The following is an 18,324-nucleotide window of genomic DNA, read 5'->3' as shown; positions in this document are numbered from 1 at the left end:
ATATGGCCTAAGTATATTGGCACAATTTCTCCAGCTATTACAGAAGCTGTAGGGTGATGCCTGAGCCTCCACATCCTTACTGCCTACCTTGAGTCAGTTATATCCCACCACACTTGGAGACCAGCTAGCACACATATAGTTCAAAGGACGGTGCATCTCTGGAGATATGTCAGAATTACTCACTGCACAGTCCACTTCTGTGAATGCTGCATCTAGTGTCCATGGTTGATACTTGCTTCCAGACTAAAATATACCAGTTTGTTAAGAAACTGGAGACAAGTCAAGATAACCTGTTCCAGATCCATTAATCAGCAAACACCCTACTTCTCCAGTCTGAAAGTTTTCTGAGCAGCTTTTCAATTGTCCCTGAACTAAAACCAATGTCTGGACACTCAAGTATGGAAAGCAAGGAGTAGAAAACCATAGATTAATGTCATCAGATGCAGTGATCTGACTGCAGCCACAGGAACACATCATAGGTCAAAATCCAGCTAGGCAGATGCCAAGAAAACAGCCACACAAGCTGAATCTGCTTTTGCCTCAAAGCACTAGGGTCACTCGAGGGAATGGGCTTTTATGAAATTCTGCTGATTTTAATCCAGAAGGTGAAAACTCATAAGGAAGGGAAGAAGTGACCAAAACTTAAGTGGCTCAACAGTGATGTGAAGGAAAGCTTCATTTTGGTCTCCACATTTATTTTTCCTTCAGATTTGGTTTTCTTTGATTTAAAAAAATTCCTAAGCACATGATTTTGAAGAAATATATATAGCACCCATGTTTCATGAAACGGTATCACACCGTCAAGCTTTCCAGAAAGGCTAGTTACTTATCAGATGCTAAAACCATTACAAAATCAGGCTGATGTTACATAAGTTTGAAATTTCAGGTAGTACAAGTCATCAATTCACATCCAAGTAAAGCAAAGACAGTTTGAAGACATTATTTTCAAGCTTACAGCACAGAAATGGTTAATCACTATTACCATATTGCCCAAGAATTGTCTGCTGGACAGACAGTCCAAGAAGAGCCATGTTAGGTAGCTTCTAGCTAGTTTTAAGCCAGCGGTAATAACTGTAGTGCAGATGAGGTTCTGTTAGTATCTTCGTGTTTAGTAAGTATAATAAGAGATAAAGAAAAAAATCCACTTACACTGTACAGTATTGCCCAGCCTTTCTATTAAGAAAAAAAGTTGATGTTACAACTAATACAGTCAGTGAAGTACCAAGTTCAGGGAATTCTTGTATCTTCCCTAAGGTTAAGAAACAAGCTGGAACATGGTCAAGAGTCACATTAACATCTGGCTGTGGCAGAATGGAACTGAATGGGTCACATTCCCCCTTGACAGCCCTTCCCTTCCCAACCCAACTTTTTTCAAATGGAGGCTGTTTATGTCCTGTGCAACTTTGATGAGATACTACTTTAGATTACTCTTGTAGCTTACTCATGATCAAGTTGCTCTTGTGCCAAATTCAGAATTTTAGATCAATTCAAGCCTCTTCTCTCAAAGTTAGTGCCTTCTGATACATTTTACAGGGCAATCTTAACTTTTCCAACAGACTGCTTTACTCTGCTAAACAAACCTAACATCAATCACCTGATCAGTATGAATACTGTGTAGTCTTTTGATCTACTTTATTCAGGAAAGCTTGAGAAAAACCTATTTATTTTCTCTCCTTGCAGCGCTTCAGCTTTGAATCAATACTGATGTCTTTTGGGCAATTGACCTGGGCCTGGTGCTGGCAAGACTCATTTGGCTAACCACACCCTTGGAAGTGTCCACCAGTATCAAGCGTAGCTGTAGAGCAACGTCTTAATACATATGCTAGTGTATTTTCATTGACCTGAACTCAAGGATTTACCTATGCCAGCTGTAAATCTGGTCTTAAAAATGTGACTTGAAACAAATCATATCATTTATACAGAAGCAAACTCTTTAGCTGAAGTAGACAGGAGCAGTGCCTACAGATATGCTTGCACAGTCTCATCAAAGTTTCGATACCAGTGGTAGCAATGGATTAACCACCTACCAATGGACCACTTGGGACACCACCAGTTGACCATGTTGCAGGTGCTACTTTTGGCTGCCAGTTGGCTCCTCCTGTTAACTTTTTCTCTCCCGCATTCCACTGAAGGTCTCCCCTAACAGACAGGTAAAGAGACAGAGCTATTATTCACATATCCCCACAATGAAAATGAAAACCAATTGCAGTATACATTAACATTAGGCTTGCAGCTACATTAGTTTATGGTGTATGCAGTTTAAGTTGTTAACAGAAAGATACACTTTTAGTGCCACTCAGTTTCAAGGGTTGTTAGTGGTAGACACCAATACACTCTATACTGAAGTCAGTTCCATGGTTATGGCCTTTGTGGTGAGAATTAAAAAGAAGTTTTACTTAGTATTGACTGAAGGTAACATATTATTACATATACCCTTGCAAAGTAGGAAGAGGGACTGCTACTGCCTATTCTACTGGGGCCAGGCAGTGCAGCTGCCTGCTAGAAGTCTTTGAAAGGTCATTTCATTGCTGGAAGTCTTGCTCAGACAGCTGAAGGAGGAAAGCATTCAGTTCTGAAAAAAGTTGATAGATACAAGAGAAACAAATCATTCAACAGAATAAAAGGGCTGTTGCAAAACCAGGTTGTGTCAGAGGCTGCTCTATCCAGACTAAGATGCACCATTTCAATGAAGCAGATTGAAGGAAGCTAAGTTTCGGGGACAGAAGTCATGATGTGTTTATACATATCCCTCATATCATCTCCACAGAGGCACAAAACATTTTGGAGTATGCACATCAAACTGGTCTCACATACAGAGGAATACTCAGCACAGAAGTAAGCAATCAGTTAGATTAAGGTAATACATTAAAAAAATAAACGCAATGCTGCAAATATTTCCTCTTTGAAAAGAAGCTTTTCACTGTATAGAATGAAGTTCTTTTCTATTTTAAAAGTATTCCAATTCCTACACAATAAGCACATCCAGCACCTGCAAAAAGATAACAAATCTACTACATATGAGCCTAGCTTACTGAGGGGAGCTATACAATTTATTATCTGGACTACTTGTCTATTTTAAGTTGTTTAGAAATCAGCTATCTAACCCGAACACAGTAATTTACAAAAAAAATTTCTAAGACTCAGATTAAACCCAGCAAGTTTAAAAGCTATGTCAGGAACATTTAACCTTAATTATTCAGTGAACCTGTACAGAACAGAATGTTTTTTCCAGAATTTTTCTGAACTGATTTTTTTTGAGGGGGGAGGGTGCACATAAACAATTCATTGATTCTTGATATACACTGAAATAGATGTAAGACTATACAGCAGAGTTGAAAACTTCCTTTTTTTTAAAAAAAAAAACAAAGTTGAACTTACTTTTTTGAAGTGGTACCAGAAATTCCAAGATCTGAAAATTGCAAGGAAAAAAAAAAGTCATGTGTTCAGTAAATTAAAGCATGTCAAAGTAACAGCTCACATTTCATTGCACGTGGGCTTACACAGGGTAATAGAACTTTGTCTGTTTTCATTTAGACAGCATCAGAGGACTGACCATATCTAGCCCTTCTTCAGGACAAACCTTCAAGGAACTCTGCAGATGTCCTATACTCAAGGAAGACATTTTTTCTGCATAAGCAGACCAAAGTAATAATATATTTAAGTCTACAAAATGCTAAGTTATTTAAGAGCACCAAAGTACTCACCATGAATGACAACACTAGTTTCTGTTCCTCATACATATGGAAATAACAGGTTATTTTTCATACACAAATCTGAGTGTTACCTGTAAGTTTTGCACTGTTATCTGATCTAGCATTCATGGGAACGCCAAGTAGTTTCCTTAATAACTCTTTGGAAGAAGTTTTAAGCCAATTTTTAAAGAACACTCTTCTCACGACCAGTACAAGTCCTGCAAGTCACAAATCGCTAAGTTTGATTTTCCCCCCCAAACTTGGATGTACCAATGACTTGCAGAAGAGGTTTCAAGTGATTGAGCCCTGCTGACTTTAAGCATGGTAGTTGCCCCCAACACCTAAAAGAAGAGTATGCATTTTAAGATCAGTTATATCTTTGCGTTGGGAATTAAAACAGAAAAAGCAGCCAATGAAGAACAAAGACCCCAGACCCAAATATTGCTATTGGTCTGAACCATTGTGTGAGAGGAGGGGAACTTATACAATAAGTGAGTATAATTGCCCAGGAATTTCTTTGCTCTGGGTCCCTCTCAGAGGGTCCCGGTTCAAGGCTGAAATAAACCAACTCTGTGGCAAAACCTAGGGTCTGAATTCTTCTTTATAGTCAGGGGCTAAGACTAGATCCAGCCACACCTAGACTCACCTCTGACAGGAAGTTTAGAAAGCAAGGGGGTCCAGTCTGAACCTCGCGACTCGGCAGGAGGGTTTTCCCCGACTCTTCTGTAACACTTTGCTGTGGTGTGTTTACATGTACTAACAGAGTATTCCATTTTTAGAGCCCTTCCAAAGTACAACCTCAGTAGTATTACACCTTAGCTTAGGTGGGCCTCTGTTAGGCTTTTCTGAGGGGCTACTCATCTCTAGTTATAAAGGCCCTATCCCTCTTCCTATTACAGGAAAGAGAACACTTTTTTAGTTCAGCTTTTCTAGAACATGATTTGGAAAGTTCACTGTCTGAGAGTAGGTCTGTTCTCGGCTGTTGTGTGCTCCTCACGCCACTACTACTCCTCTCATTAAGCAAGAAGTCAGCTATTTGTGTCCACCAGCTTTTCTGCTTAAACTCCACAGTGCTATCAGATGCCTTGGACAACTTTCACATTTCCATCTGTTATTACACAGGGTCACATCCATTAAGAGTCTGACGTGCCCTTGAATGTACCCGAGACATTCACACATTACAAATCATACCTACTAAATAGATCCCGCTATTTGGCTCAGATCCTGGGCACAAAGAGGGAAAAATTGTGAACCCAGACTACCAGCTATCTGAATGAGGCCTCATTCCTGCCTATAGCTTCTCCAGTCTCCCCAGGGAAAGAGGGAAGAGACTGTTTGCCTCTTCAGTTGAAGCAAGCTAAAATAGACAGGTATTTGGCTCCATGGAAAAGTAACATAGTTGTATACCACCCCACTTAAAAGCAAAAATTGTCACTTACTGCCTACTAAGTTTGCAAGAGATGAATCAAGATCACTTCCGAGGCCTTTGCTTGCTGCTGAAGCAGTGACTGTTGCTGTGGCTGAAGGTGCTATAGATTGACCAGAAGGAACCATAGTTGGCATAAGAAGATCACCTAAGCCATCAAACACTGGAATTGAAAGGAAAGTGGGTTAGAACAGTGGCTGTGGTAAGAAAAACACTACCTGCCACTTTGCTGTTGCTCCTACAAATATAGCACAGACAACCACGTCACAAGTCTTACCAAAACACCAACTGACATTAAAAGTAATGCCAACAAGGGCATGCATGTCATTTTATTAGACACTGAATGTACAGTAATCCTGAAAGAGCTATACCAATAAGAACTAATATGAGAAGACAGGCCTAAAAGGACTTTAATTGGAGAGGTGAATCTACACAGATACAGCACGATTTCCACATCACACTTTTTCTTATGGCCATCCTTAGAGAGATGACATATGTACACACATTTGTCAGGAGATATTCATTTAAAGGTTTTTAAAATGAACATCTTGCAGCAAACACCAGTCAGAATTACTGTGGCAAAGGCAGTCTTATACCTTGACATCTTACGGAAACAGATTTGAAAGTCTCAAGATGTAACTATTCACTTGCAAGCAGCAGGGAATCGGGAAAACCTACTAACCACCTACGAGATCAGAAGGAACCAGAACCATCCACACTGATAGAGCTAGCCTCCTTAGTCCAGCCATCTAACTCAGAAGCTCATTTTTTTAGATCTGGAAGTCAAACCGCCTGGTACCTCTCATGCCAGCATTCTATCTTCTGATCTGCATTTGAGGTACATGCTAATGTTAAGTCAACAGGAAGGGGTAGCATGTGCACTGGCAAGCAACCAAACAACCACGCAGCAGTACTACTTCAACCTTTTTTTTTTTTTTCTTGTACAGTTGTAGAACTCACCAATTTTAAGTTTGTAGCAAGGACCCAGCATGGAAAATATAGAATGGAAGAGATACAAACAAAACGATAGCAGTGATGAAAGTTCAAGCTTATAGTCAGGCAAAGAACACAACCTGTCTCTCTCTTGTGTACCTTCAGGTGCCATGCAAGCTCAAGAACAGCTTCAGCAGGAGCAGCAAGACGACTTGCCTATATACTTGGTTAACAGAACAGTGTTTTCCTTGCATAAATCCTGATTCATGCAATAAAGCACATGCAAGGATGATATTCACACTAGTTTGATTTTAACTAACATGGTAGAATACAAAATGGGTACAGAGAGCTCTTGGGCACACATCAGCCTAAACACCACCTTGAGTTCTTCCAGTAGAGAAGAAACAGGGAAATCACTGATACCGCTTGTACTCAGAGCCTAATTATGGTGTCATTAACTCATGTAACATACAACACACATTAGAAAAATCACAAGAAACTCTGTGGCTCACCTGATGCATCAAATGAACTGCCAGTTGTTGGAGCTGTTGTCCCAAAAGCTGCATCAAAGTTAGGCTGTAGTAAGCTGGTTTGAGCTGGAGTGACTGGGGATGGTGATGGAGAGGGAGCAATAAAAGAACCTCCAAAGCCTTGAAGAAGCCATATAAGAGAGGTGCGAACATTAGTGCCAGTCTTGTTGGTCAGCGTTTAACAGAAGCTCAATCCTTAGAAGGCAGACTTACACAGATATTTCTTACTAGACCACTGTAAATAACTCAGTACTACACAAGCATCCTTGGAGTGCCAGGTACAACCCAGTGAATTTACGGTTTTGTGAGATTCACCAATAAAAACTTTAATGTTTGTTATTTAGGTTCCTACAGAGGCAGACCACCAGAGTAGAGAACACAATTCTTCCAGTACTACATGCTATCGTTCTAGGTAAGTAATCTTACAGGCAGAATGCAACAAACAAGAATGAGTTTGGAAAAAAAAGAAACAGAGGACTAACTTGAGAAAAGCACATGATCACCCACCAGCTACTTTGGAATCTCAGTTCACAAGGCAGTGTTTTACTAAACCAGTTTAGTCCCTCTAACCATCTTAAAACATCCTGGTCTCCCTGATCAAGATGTCTTCAAGCTGCTGCCTGCCCCCCGCTCCCATGCCAAAGCAGGATCAACAGCATCAGGTGAACTGCATGCAGGCTGGAGAATCTCCATGATTAAGGTTAATGTGTATATTAAACCCTATATTTATATAAATAAACCACACTCAGAGATTCTCTAGCCTACAAGCAAGGCACTCCCATGCTTGACTATTCTTAAAATCCCTCCCTTGCCCTCTATATAATTTGATCCCCCTTGCAATTTAAGCTTATTTGTACTATCTGCAGGTTCTGGAAACTGATTAAATACGCAAAGACTCTGTCAAAACAAGAATGGATATATGACACTTTCTCAATTCTCTTCAGTCTACAAGCCATTCCTCTTATTTAATCTCTTCTTGACAGTGATGTTTGAGACCTCTATACTACACCTTCAGTCCCTCAGCCTTGTTTTTTCCCAGGTGTCCTTGCACAGAAAGGATCAGATCTGAGCTCAGTGCTCCCACCATGACTACACAAATACAGCAGAAAGAGCACTCTGCACAAGCTACAGGCTGTACTTTTCCCCCCTGTATCAGAGTAGGAAGCATATTGTTTTGCGACAGCTGAGCACAAGACAATGGCAAGCCAGTGCTCTACCACTACCTTTAGTTTCTTCTCAGGGAATGTTCCACCTTATAGTCTACTGTCCTTATTTGTCTCGCTAATCATCACTGCCTATGGACAGAAGCTTCAACATTTACTCAGTTGAAATTTCTCCTTTAGATAATTATCTTGAATTTGTAGAGACCATTTAAAGACCTCATCCAAAGTATATACAAATCTTTTCATGTGGTACTCCAATAGTCATATTGTTGAAATTAAGTAACTTATCCATTTGGAAGAGATTATCTATTTACATTAAACTCTTATCATTGCCTTCTGTCTTTTTACTGAGATAGTTTGTACCACTCTTGTCTAAGCAGTCAACTAATTCCTTTCTTCCTCTTCTTTCTTCAGCTTTCTTTCGCTACCAGTTCAGTGGAGAAATCAGCTTTTTAAAAACAGGAAAATAAAAAAAATTCTGAAGATTTTCTAACCACTTTTTTATCAAAACTGCTTTCCATGGTCACAGGGTATATTGACTACCGCAAATTATGCAGACATCTTACAAATAGTGACAACAGCACATTTCCCAGCTATGAAAGCAAGCATCTGCCAGGCATTTAACTATGAGACAGGCTAGAGCTCAACATAAAGAGCTTGTGCTTAAATTGTGAGCATCCATTATAGCACATTACTGTGATATCTCAAGACATTCTCCCCAAAAACTTTGCTTTCTCAGAGAACAAAGTAAGACTAAACACCAAACACTTAACAAATGTTGAAAGAATAAGAGAAATTTATACACACACTTGACGCAAGCATCAGACTTATTTACACATCAGATGCATATTTTAGAAGAACAACTGTTAGCAGTAGCTAACTGTATTCAAACCAAAACCCTCAGTAGAGAAATAACAGTGGTGTGCCATCACTGGGTCCTGGGCACCAGGCCAGCAACTTGCTGCACCACCAGCAGACAGGCTTTACTTGTGGAACGCCTGGCCTATATGAACAAATACATTGGCCCCAGACACAGCTGGGAGAGGACAGCAAACCTGACTCTGTGCTACAGGGCCAGGAAAACACAACCTGATTAGAAACACCTCAAATTATGTCCTTCAGCTGAAGGTTGCCGGATCGCAGGCAATGACTGAAAATGCTTCGCTCATAACTTAAATTGGTCCCTTCAGATGCTACTGACCCAGGGCACTGGCTGGAGCCAGGGAAGCAGAAGCGGGAAGCAGAGCAGCCCGCTTTCTGCAGTCCGAAGTAAAGAGCATTTCAAAGGCCTGTGTGAGCTTCCCTGTGTTTATCAGGCCTACTCCTTGGTTTTGGCTCCAAGAAGCCCTTATCACCCAAATCCTAGTCCACAGCAAGTCACACACTCAAAGATACTAACTCTGAATCTGGACAAGCACACTGGGATCAGAGATCTGCCCTCAGCTCTCCAAGGTCTGTTCTTGAAGCAGGTTTGTCAAAGGATTATTCAGGTTGGAAGAAACCTCTGGAGGGCAGCCAGCCCAGCACCCCGCTCAAAGCCAGTCTAATCGAATCAGGTTGTCCAGAGATTTGTCTTGACACTTCCAAAAGGAGAGATTTCATGGCCTGTTATCATATCTGACCATCCTCATAGTAAAAATAAAAAAAATACATATATATCCAGCATTTAACTGGAATTTCCCACCCACATATTTTTCCTATTGTTATGCTCCTCCAAGAAGAACCTGGATAGTCTTCCCTGTATCCTCCAGTGAGGTAGTTTAGACACCTATAAGGCCTCTCTTTTGCCTTCTCTTCTTAAGGCTGAATGGACCTAGTTCTCAGCCTCTCCTCAGATGTCATGTGCACCAGCCACCATCTTGGTGGCCCTCCACGGAACTCACTCTGGTATGTCTTGATCACCCATGTCAAGAGATTCTCTAATACATTCCAGAAGTCCACTGGATTACCTGTGCTCAGCCATATTCTCTATTGCCCTTCCAGCACATACTGTGGTGGCTAAAGTTGCCCATGAGTGCCAAAGACTGTGACAGTGAGTTCTTTCTCCAGCTGCCTACAACAGGCTTCCTCTACTGCACCTTCTTGATCAGGTGGTCTGGAGCAAACACCTACTAAAACATCAGTGATGCTGGCCTGTCCTCTGATCTTTAAATACAAGCTCTGTCCTAGTTCATCACCTGTCCAAAGGCAAAGCTCCATGCATTTAACTACCTCCAAAAAAGTACTAATCTCCAAAGAAGTAGACCGGAAGCAGGTTGACAGGATACAGGGATGACAAAGGCAGCTGACAGCAGCAACTTCTAAAGTACTGGAGCCATCTAAAGATCCTGTGCTGAGTTAGGTCATTTCCATTTCCTGAGTGAGAACAAGGAGCTTGGTAGCAGGACACATCTTAATACCCATTTATAAGATTCTGTTTAGAAATTTATGTAAGCTTTTCCAAAGCCCCATAGAGTGTCTGCTTCTCCAGCTACAGAAGAGAAAGTTCTCCCTAGCTTCAGGTGAAGATTGCGTGATGATTGGTCTTCATTCCAGAGCTTTTAGCCTTCTGCAATATAACTTTAACATGAGGCACAGAAGCCATAAATATGCTTTAACAGATTAAGTTCTAGTTGTCTAGGGCTTGCACAAGACCTGGAGTGAGTCTGCAGAAACGGCAGCAACTGAGATGTGTTGTCTGGACACCCCCAACTGCCCAATTTTGAGGTTGGTTTTACTTACACATTCAAATAAGATTTGTTCTAAGAACACACTATTAGAGTGTGTACAGGGATACGCATGCACACAGTTTAATTGGATACAAAAATCTAGAAGGGAAAATGGCTAGACTATTGCATTTATCAGCACAGTTCTAGTCTTGTCTGCTGAGAGGCTTAGAAGAGTATGAAAAAAATTCTACCATATTTTCTAAGTGAGCCAAGAAGAGACTAGAAATTTATTTGACAACACAACACTTAAGACAATAATGTGTAGTAAGTATACTTGTAACGTTATGCATAAAAACACTTAGTACAACCAAACACTCATAAACCATGAAGGACAAGTCGTCAGCCACCATATGAACTCTGGACACTCTTAAATTTAAAACTGGATTACACTGCAGGCTATACATCTGCCATTATCTAGCGTGAGCAAATGCTTAGCAATATGCTGTGATATTTACAGATTCTATCTGCTGAAAAACAAAGATTCAAATCTACTTAGATACCTTTTGAATGTATATTCAAAGAAAAAATAAAATAAAATCTTAAGAAGTCATCTATTCACCCCAACTGCTTCAGGTCTGCTTGAGTATTTAGACTTATAACATCACTTTTATAATTTAGGTTTTGATTTTATGCGACTCAGAGCACACTGCTGAAGTTTAAGCCATCTGGAGCATAATTCCTACTGGAATTTAAGCTTAGTTACAGATAAGGACATAAAACATTTTGTATTGTAATGTTTGCATAAGCAGAATTAGCTTCTGCCTGACAATATTTTTGTACCCAGTCCCCTCGATAACACACACAATCACAAATGACTGGTATGTTTCAGAATCTACTAGTTAAAGCTTGATCAAACACCTACTGAAGCAATATTAAAACAAGAGGTGGTCTTCTACCTTAAAATCCTGAAGCTGCCTAAAGCTTTAGCATGCATTTACACTTTATGTTCCACTTTAAGTATCAGGCTTGCCAGCACTGGAACCGTTTGAGAACGGACCTATACTTTATTATTATCTAGACTGCTTCTACCTTCCTGCAGCACTACTAGGTGATGTCCACACTTAGAGCAGGTACTAGAAAGTGTGTCCTCTTCTGAGATGGCTTCAGCATGCAAGCATCTGCTTGTATCAACTCACAGCACTTAGAGCAGACGACATACTGAGGTGTCTCACTTACTTTGTGTGTTCCTCACTAAACGGAGGACCTCTCATGAGCATATAAAGGTAAAACATACAAAGGATTGGACTTCTGATAAAGTATAAGTTTGCATGAGACACCTTCAGACATACAGACAGCAACTGATGTCAGGGCCCACCATACCTAGAGTGGCTAGCAGCTACATAAAGGGCAGACTATCACTCCAGCCCAGAATTAAAGCCACAACTGTACAACATGAAGCTAACAATCATCTTTGAAGTTCATGAAGGATAACCTACCAATCAATTCTACTGACAAATTCACCTTTCAGAAACATGGGGGAAACTAAGCCAAGTCTTCCTCAAACCAGAAATGCATTAGAAGTGCATTAGTGAGGAAAACATGCTGGGATCTTGTTCACTACTGACTTCAAACTTCAAGACTTCAAATTGACAAGGGGAAGAGTCACAACTGTTCAGCACAATCACTATAGCCATTAAAATACATGGTATAGCATGAATTTTAAAGAATGGTACCAACACAACTCAGCTGAAGCTGTTTATCTGTAGGATGCAGACTACAATGATACAGTTATTCAGTGTTTGAAATAGGGTGTGACAGTGATCCACACTCAGCACTAGCAGAGACCTCATCTCATCCAGTATAAGGAGAGGGTCTCTATCACTTCTATGCCCTTGTGCTCAGAAAAGCACGCTCTCACTACCCCAGTCTCCTTGGTCAAATGTAACACTGCTACCAAGTCCCTCATTCAAGCTCTTAACATATTAAGTGTGTATCCTGCCTAAATTAAACCAACTAAGAAATGAAGATGAATTAGCAGTAAGGAACAAGTAGCATAGCCTGCAATACTGCTTAACTTAAGTACTGCTACAGTCTGCCAAACAAACTTTATGTATACACTCCTACCGAGTGAACAGTACAGAAAAATAAAACTTGTGTAGGAGATATAGATAGGAAAATGAAGAGCATGGAAAGAAGATAATCTAGGAAGTTAACTTGTACTTCAGTATAGTGCCTCCATTATACATCACTGTAGTTTTAATTTAAGACATCTAAAGTACTAAGGAATCTTGTGAACAAGAATTTTATTCCACTCCAAAAGTCCACTTGCACCCAAGGAACTTAAAAGATTTCAAAGACCATTTCTTAGTTTTGCCTTAAAATAACAAGTTTTTAGAAGTTCATTATTACCAGCAAGTAGGTCTGCAGAAGCTGAGGAACTAGAAGCAGCCTGGGTTGTGGGCTGGGGTTCAGGAGCACTACTTCCAAAAGCATCTAAAGGGAATTCCAGAAGCATCAAAAAAAGGTAAAGAGTTCAATATTAAATGCATCAATTAATCACTTATTGTAAACAAAAGATGACAAAAGGATAACCACTTCATTCACCAGAAGAGAGCGAAAGCACTTGGCCATCTTTATTGCAGAGCAGTACCATGGACGCAAAGTTCAGGTGGAAAAAAGGAGGTGCAACAAACCAGCACTCGAAAGAAATACCTTTTCTTTTAGTTGGGGCTCTTCTCAGAAAACCCATAAAAACCACAGCATCGTAGACAAGAGGGTTAAGTCCTCTGGAGATGAATGCATCGGATGAGAGTTTGGAGTAACTCCATCCAGTACCTACTGACTCACATTATGACTTTCTAGAGGAATATTACACTAATGTTTGAAAATTCACTACTTCTGAGCAACATTCCTGTTCTACAGAACTCCTAGAGTTGGCTGTGCCCATCCTAATTTCCACCTTGTCAAATCCAACAATGATCCTGTGATTCAGATACCCAGTTTGAGAGGAGTCACCCTCAAAACTTTAGCTGCTTTGAGAAACGGAACTGAGAGAAGACAACGCGACCATGGAGAGTTGCAAAGAAAAAAAGAACACAACAGACTTCCACTGGCCCTCTGAGGAAGAGCCATGCATGCATTGGCTGAAGACAGAATGGCAAGTGTCATGACAACAAAATGACCACAATGACAATTTATTTGCAGTTCGTTATTGTGCAATATGAAGAAGTGGACATGCTAGCCTTAGCCGTAACGCTACACAGAAAAGCTGTGAGAAGGTAAAACCCGCAGCTTCAGCAAAGCGCAAAGGTAACTGAAACGAAGTGATTCAACTCTGAAGTGGTGAGGAAAGAAAAATACCCACCACCAAATAGGTCAATCACACCTGAAGAATCCACCTTTGCTGGAGAGGCAGTGGGTAGAGGAGAGGGGGCTGCAAATGCATCCACTGCAGTAAGCATAGGATAAATAATATTTAGTATCAGCATGGCAACAATGATAGCTAAATATTTCAGTCACATGGGCTCCACCAGTTAGAAGCACAGGGTTGGTAAATTCAGGTAACAGTCTTCAGAACTGCAAACAGAAAGTGTTACATTTCTCACACAGCAACTCTAAAGCACAGAATTTTAAAGAAAGCATTGCTTATTAAGAATTTTCTTATGCTTAGAGGAGGATTTACTCTCTCAACAACCACATTGCTCACTCAACTTCAGTGTCAGCCACTTTATGGTTTGCGTCTTCAGCAACTGCACATCTTGTGACCAAAGCGTCAAACCCACAACTTAGTATTTCAGCTTAAAGATGTAAACTGGCAATAATATTTTTTTTTTTTTTTTTCACTCTTGGGAAAAAAATCCAACCAGGAAGTCTGTAGGATGGCCTGTGAAAACAAGCACTCACCAGATAAGAGATCAGCAGTGAGGGAACTCTCAGGCACAGGAGAAGCTCCATGCGGTGGAGATGAAAAAGCATCTTCCAGAAATGAAAGAAAAAACGAGGAGAAGTAAGTATCACTTAAGTCAGTTTACACCACTACACAGCATCAAATCAGCACAGTATTGGAAGAATTCTCTCTTTACCTGTACCAAAGAGATCTATGCTAGGAGTAGCATCTGGTTTAGGTGCTGCAGGTACTTCAGGAACAGACTCAAATAAATCTAAGGCCAAGAACATAACGCATCTTTAACTCATTTTTGGAAGGCAGGACTGAAAGTAGAACTTTCAAGTTTTGCACATCGTATTGCAGTTAATAGGCTCTCTGGTCTGAAAGCCTAGCACACAGCATGCATGCAACAAGGATTTGTATGTTCTGTACTCCTGACAGATCAATCCACCAGAATCAAAGAGTTAAAAACAAATTTACCACCAAAGATATCTAGAGCAGGAGGAGCGGAGGTGGTGGCGGTAGCAGAAGTGGTGGCAGTAGTGGTGGTGGCGGTAGCTGTAGTAGCAGTAGCAGCAGCAGCAACAGCAGCAGCTGGAGAAGGAGTTGTTGCAGGAACTGGAGTGGCTGCACTAGTTGTAGGGGTAACTACAGGAACAGCAGTCTCTGTTGGCTTCATAGCAAAGAGGTCCAGCTCAGGAGCAGCCTCTGCACTACCTTCAGATGGGGCAAAGGGGTCTTGTAAAAAGGAGAGGGGAAATATATGTATATGCATACTTAGGATCAGTGAGGGAGGAAGTCAAGAACAAAGCAACTACAGGCAATGCACATACCGCAAACACACCCACACACACAGAGGAGGTCACTAACATCTACCTTACTTATCCAGACATGGATATGTTACTTATGTTTTTCCAAAATAAAGACCATCTGAAAGGCTGAGCAGTCTAGTTAAAGGAGAACACTTTCAAAGGCTGTTTGACAAGGCCAAAAAAAGACAGAAATACGACAAAAGAATATCCAGTTTAGCAGGTTACTGCTTACAAAACTCAGCACTGACAGAATTGTTTATTAGCACTACCAAATAAGCACAAAGTTACTGAGACTCGGAAAAAGGCAGTTTTGTTAAGCATGCTCTTCAGTCTAAGGTTTGTTTTGACCAATTGCAAACACTACGAAAATTTCAGAAAAACACACTGCCATGTAGTTTAAACAAAAAAAAAAAAGTCAAAATAAGATACTATCTAATGACATAAAACCCACCATTTCCTGAACATGCATCAAGAGCTGCTGCTACAGGGGTTGGGGTAGCTGGTGCTGCTGCCCCTTCAGCTGCTGCAGGGGCTTCCCCAGGAGAAGCTGCAAAGGCATCTTGGGTGCAGTTTAAGAACAGAAATTAAAAGGAAAAAGGATAAAGAGAAGAAAAATATAGTAAAAGAACCAAGTTAAATTGCACAGGTAGATCCCCTTATACAACATGAATGTTGTTATTCTGACAGCAAGACCAGTCATGCAGCGCAGAACGCTTTGTCTCTCCCCCAACCCCACATGAGCAGGTTCTAGACAGGGTTTGAAGATGGAGTTTCTTGGATTGCCCACAGGAAGTAGCGTGACTATAAAAGAAGGCATTATTCTCATTGTATAAGGGTTCAGAGCAGCATGCTCAGGTACTACCCAAAATTAACTAATGAAGAAAGAGCAGAGGTATGGCAGTAAGTTGGTATTAATAAAGATACTAAAAACTTGCATGCTCAAAGCCCGTAATACACGTCATTAATCTGCAACTGTGAATTTACTTGCATAGTGCTTTGCAAACTTAAGCACTGTTACGAATAATAACCCAATTATTTTTTTTGGTAGAGATCTGCATCTACCGTTTCTAGTTTTTGAGCCAAGTCAGTCATGCAACATCTGAGAAATTGAACTTACTTGTTTATTAACAGTATTCCAATCGGATCTTTCTGAAGCCATAACCTGATGCATAGGTTATATTTATTCAGCTTGCTTCCGACAGATCAAGAATGTTCATCTTAACTACTGGCCAGCCTCAGTTTGTCTCCCCTTTTAGGATCACCTCTAGGCCAACCAGTCAAGTCAGGGAAAACAACTGTTTTGGGGTCTTGGAATGACTTGCTCATGAGTTTGCTTTGACTGTTTTTTTGTTTGCCACTTGCTAAGTGGTATGTTTAAACTTCAAGCTCTGAAATTTTACAGCATTATTCCTAGGCTTAAACCACCATCTGTAGCTCTTAATTCCATGAAGTAGTCCTAATGGACAGCGCCATTTGGACTATCCTCATAGGCAAGCGTTTTCTTCACAAAAAGATTGTGCAATTAAGAATAAATACTTCAAGATGCTCATAGAGGCCACTTTTCTACTGCTACAAAGTCAGCAAGTTAAAAAAAATAATCTACTGGGGAATACTGCAATTGCACTGTCAAACTAGTACAGGAAAGAGCTTAACATGCTTTAACTTGAGTGTCAATTTTAAAATGAAAACAACCATTTTAAAAACAAGTTTGTGCCAGTTAATCTAAAAAGCTCAAAAGGACATGCATTGAAACTTCAACACAAGAGATGAAAGTCTTGTACAATAGAATTAAAATGAGTTAGTAGCAAAAAAAGGCCTGCTAATAAGCCATTTCAAATACAATTCTATTTTTCACATAACAGGGTTTGACAACAAAACTGGATGGCAGTTGTCCATGTAGAAAAAATGATAATTAGTCAAACATCACAGTATTGTATGTATACCAGACATTGGCATACATCACATAGAAGAAATTTAACACAGAACTGGACTGAAGAGTTTTGAATCGTACTAATTGAGAATATGCTATGTGTATAGTCATGTGTGTTTGGTTTTGCTCTACATGGCCAGTTTTCAGATGGAGGGTCATCCTGGGTTCTCTTTCAAAAGAGCGCATTTCTATCCACACAAGCTTGTAGGCCAACAGCACAGAAGTCGGTCAAAACTACTTATTATTCCCCAGCACGAATGGATAGACTCCAGATGTCATATAAAGTGGGATTTCAGAATGCATAGAGTTATTCACTAGCTCTATGTCGGGATCACTTCAGCCTCAAGAGTAATACCTATTCCTGTCCAGATGTAGACTACTTAAGTTCGATGTGCAAGAGCCATAGAAATTTGGGTGGGCACAAATTCCTCCCCTCCCATAGATAGAAGAGAATAGCTAGTTTGGCACCAGCTTTATTAATTATTGCCACTTCTAAATGGCCATATTAAGAACCTGACATATTAGTTACTCTGAGAAGTTCAAGAAACTTGTATGAGCATAGAGACAAGCCAACCCGAACAGGTGACCCTACAACTCACAGTTAAAACCAGGGGTTTGTTGTTTGGTTTTTTCAGTTAATGCTTATCAAGTCCTTTGAAGCCTTTCAAAAGGCTCTGCTATACCTGCACAGATGCCCTCTGCTAAAATCTAGCATGACATGCAGAAATGGATACAAATAAGTATTGCACTGTTTATTTTCTTTTTTGTTCCTCCATATTGGCATAGTAACCCTACATTTGCATATCCAGCACTGTAAGTGATCTTCTCCCTTTAAAGTTGTTACTATATTTACTCAGTTTATGCCACTTCCTTACATTTGTGCATCTTCTGCTTCAAAAGTGAATCTAGCTTTTGACTTCTAGAATCAAGTAGCACATGATCCTCCCTTGGGTTTATACACAGCCTAGAAACTTAAAGAGATGTTGCCAAAACATTTGCAAGTTCACACTGTATGGAACATCTATTAGGAGTGATAAGTATGTATTATGTAACACTTAAATTGTTAAATAAAAATAGTTCTTATTGAAATGACATGCAAACAAGGATAGTGTTCTGAAACACTAAAGTAGTGCTTCAGTATATCTTGTCTGCAACAAAATAAGTGTTCCTGAAGTGATGTGTTTAATTTCATAAATTTAGGCTTCATTTGATGCCGCGGCATAAAAACATGACAAAAGTTACTCACACATGATACAGCTGACTTACAATAATTTCATGTATTATGCAACATATGAAACAATCCT

General features: G+C 40.2%; 1 protein-coding gene across 28 annotated transcripts in view; it reads right to left on the bottom strand.

The window, feature by feature from the left end:
- The window catches only part of SNAP91 (synaptosome associated protein 91), a 67,315-nt gene that overhangs the window by 4,032 nt on the left and 44,959 nt on the right, over positions 1 to 18,324 (bottom strand). For 4 of the 28 annotated variants that reach the window (XM_086461407.1, XM_086461405.1, XM_086461403.1 and 1 more), the window contains 10 exons: positions 15,542 to 15,649; positions 14,759 to 15,016; positions 14,475 to 14,552; positions 14,296 to 14,367; positions 13,757 to 13,840; positions 12,802 to 12,885; positions 6,564 to 6,701; positions 5,132 to 5,281; positions 3,379 to 3,409; positions 2,028 to 2,139 (listed from right to left, as the gene is read on the bottom strand). In XM_086461407.1, the coding sequence (XP_086317533.1) occupies positions 2,028 to 2,139; positions 3,379 to 3,409; positions 5,132 to 5,281; positions 6,564 to 6,701; positions 12,802 to 12,885; positions 13,757 to 13,840; positions 14,296 to 14,367; positions 14,475 to 14,552; positions 14,759 to 15,016; positions 15,542 to 15,649 (1,115 nt within the window). Of the gene's footprint in view, positions 1 to 1,149; positions 1,174 to 2,027; positions 2,140 to 3,378; positions 3,410 to 5,131; positions 5,282 to 6,551; positions 6,702 to 12,801; positions 12,886 to 13,756; positions 13,841 to 14,295; positions 14,368 to 14,474; positions 14,553 to 14,758; positions 15,017 to 15,541; positions 15,650 to 18,324 lie in introns of all 28 variants that reach the window. The other 24 variants (XM_086461412.1, XM_086461408.1, XM_086461413.1 and 21 more) reach the window with 16 other exon arrangements.

This window comes from Leptosomus discolor, chromosome 2 (genome assembly GCF_034619465.1).
Source record: "Leptosomus discolor isolate bLepDis1 chromosome 2, bLepDis1.hap2, whole genome shotgun sequence".
In the NCBI taxonomy this organism is placed as follows: domain Eukaryota; kingdom Metazoa; phylum Chordata; class Aves; order Leptosomiformes; family Leptosomidae; genus Leptosomus; species Leptosomus discolor.
Note: the sequence above shows the minus strand (reverse complement) of the source record. Positions and strands in the feature narration are given on the sequence as shown.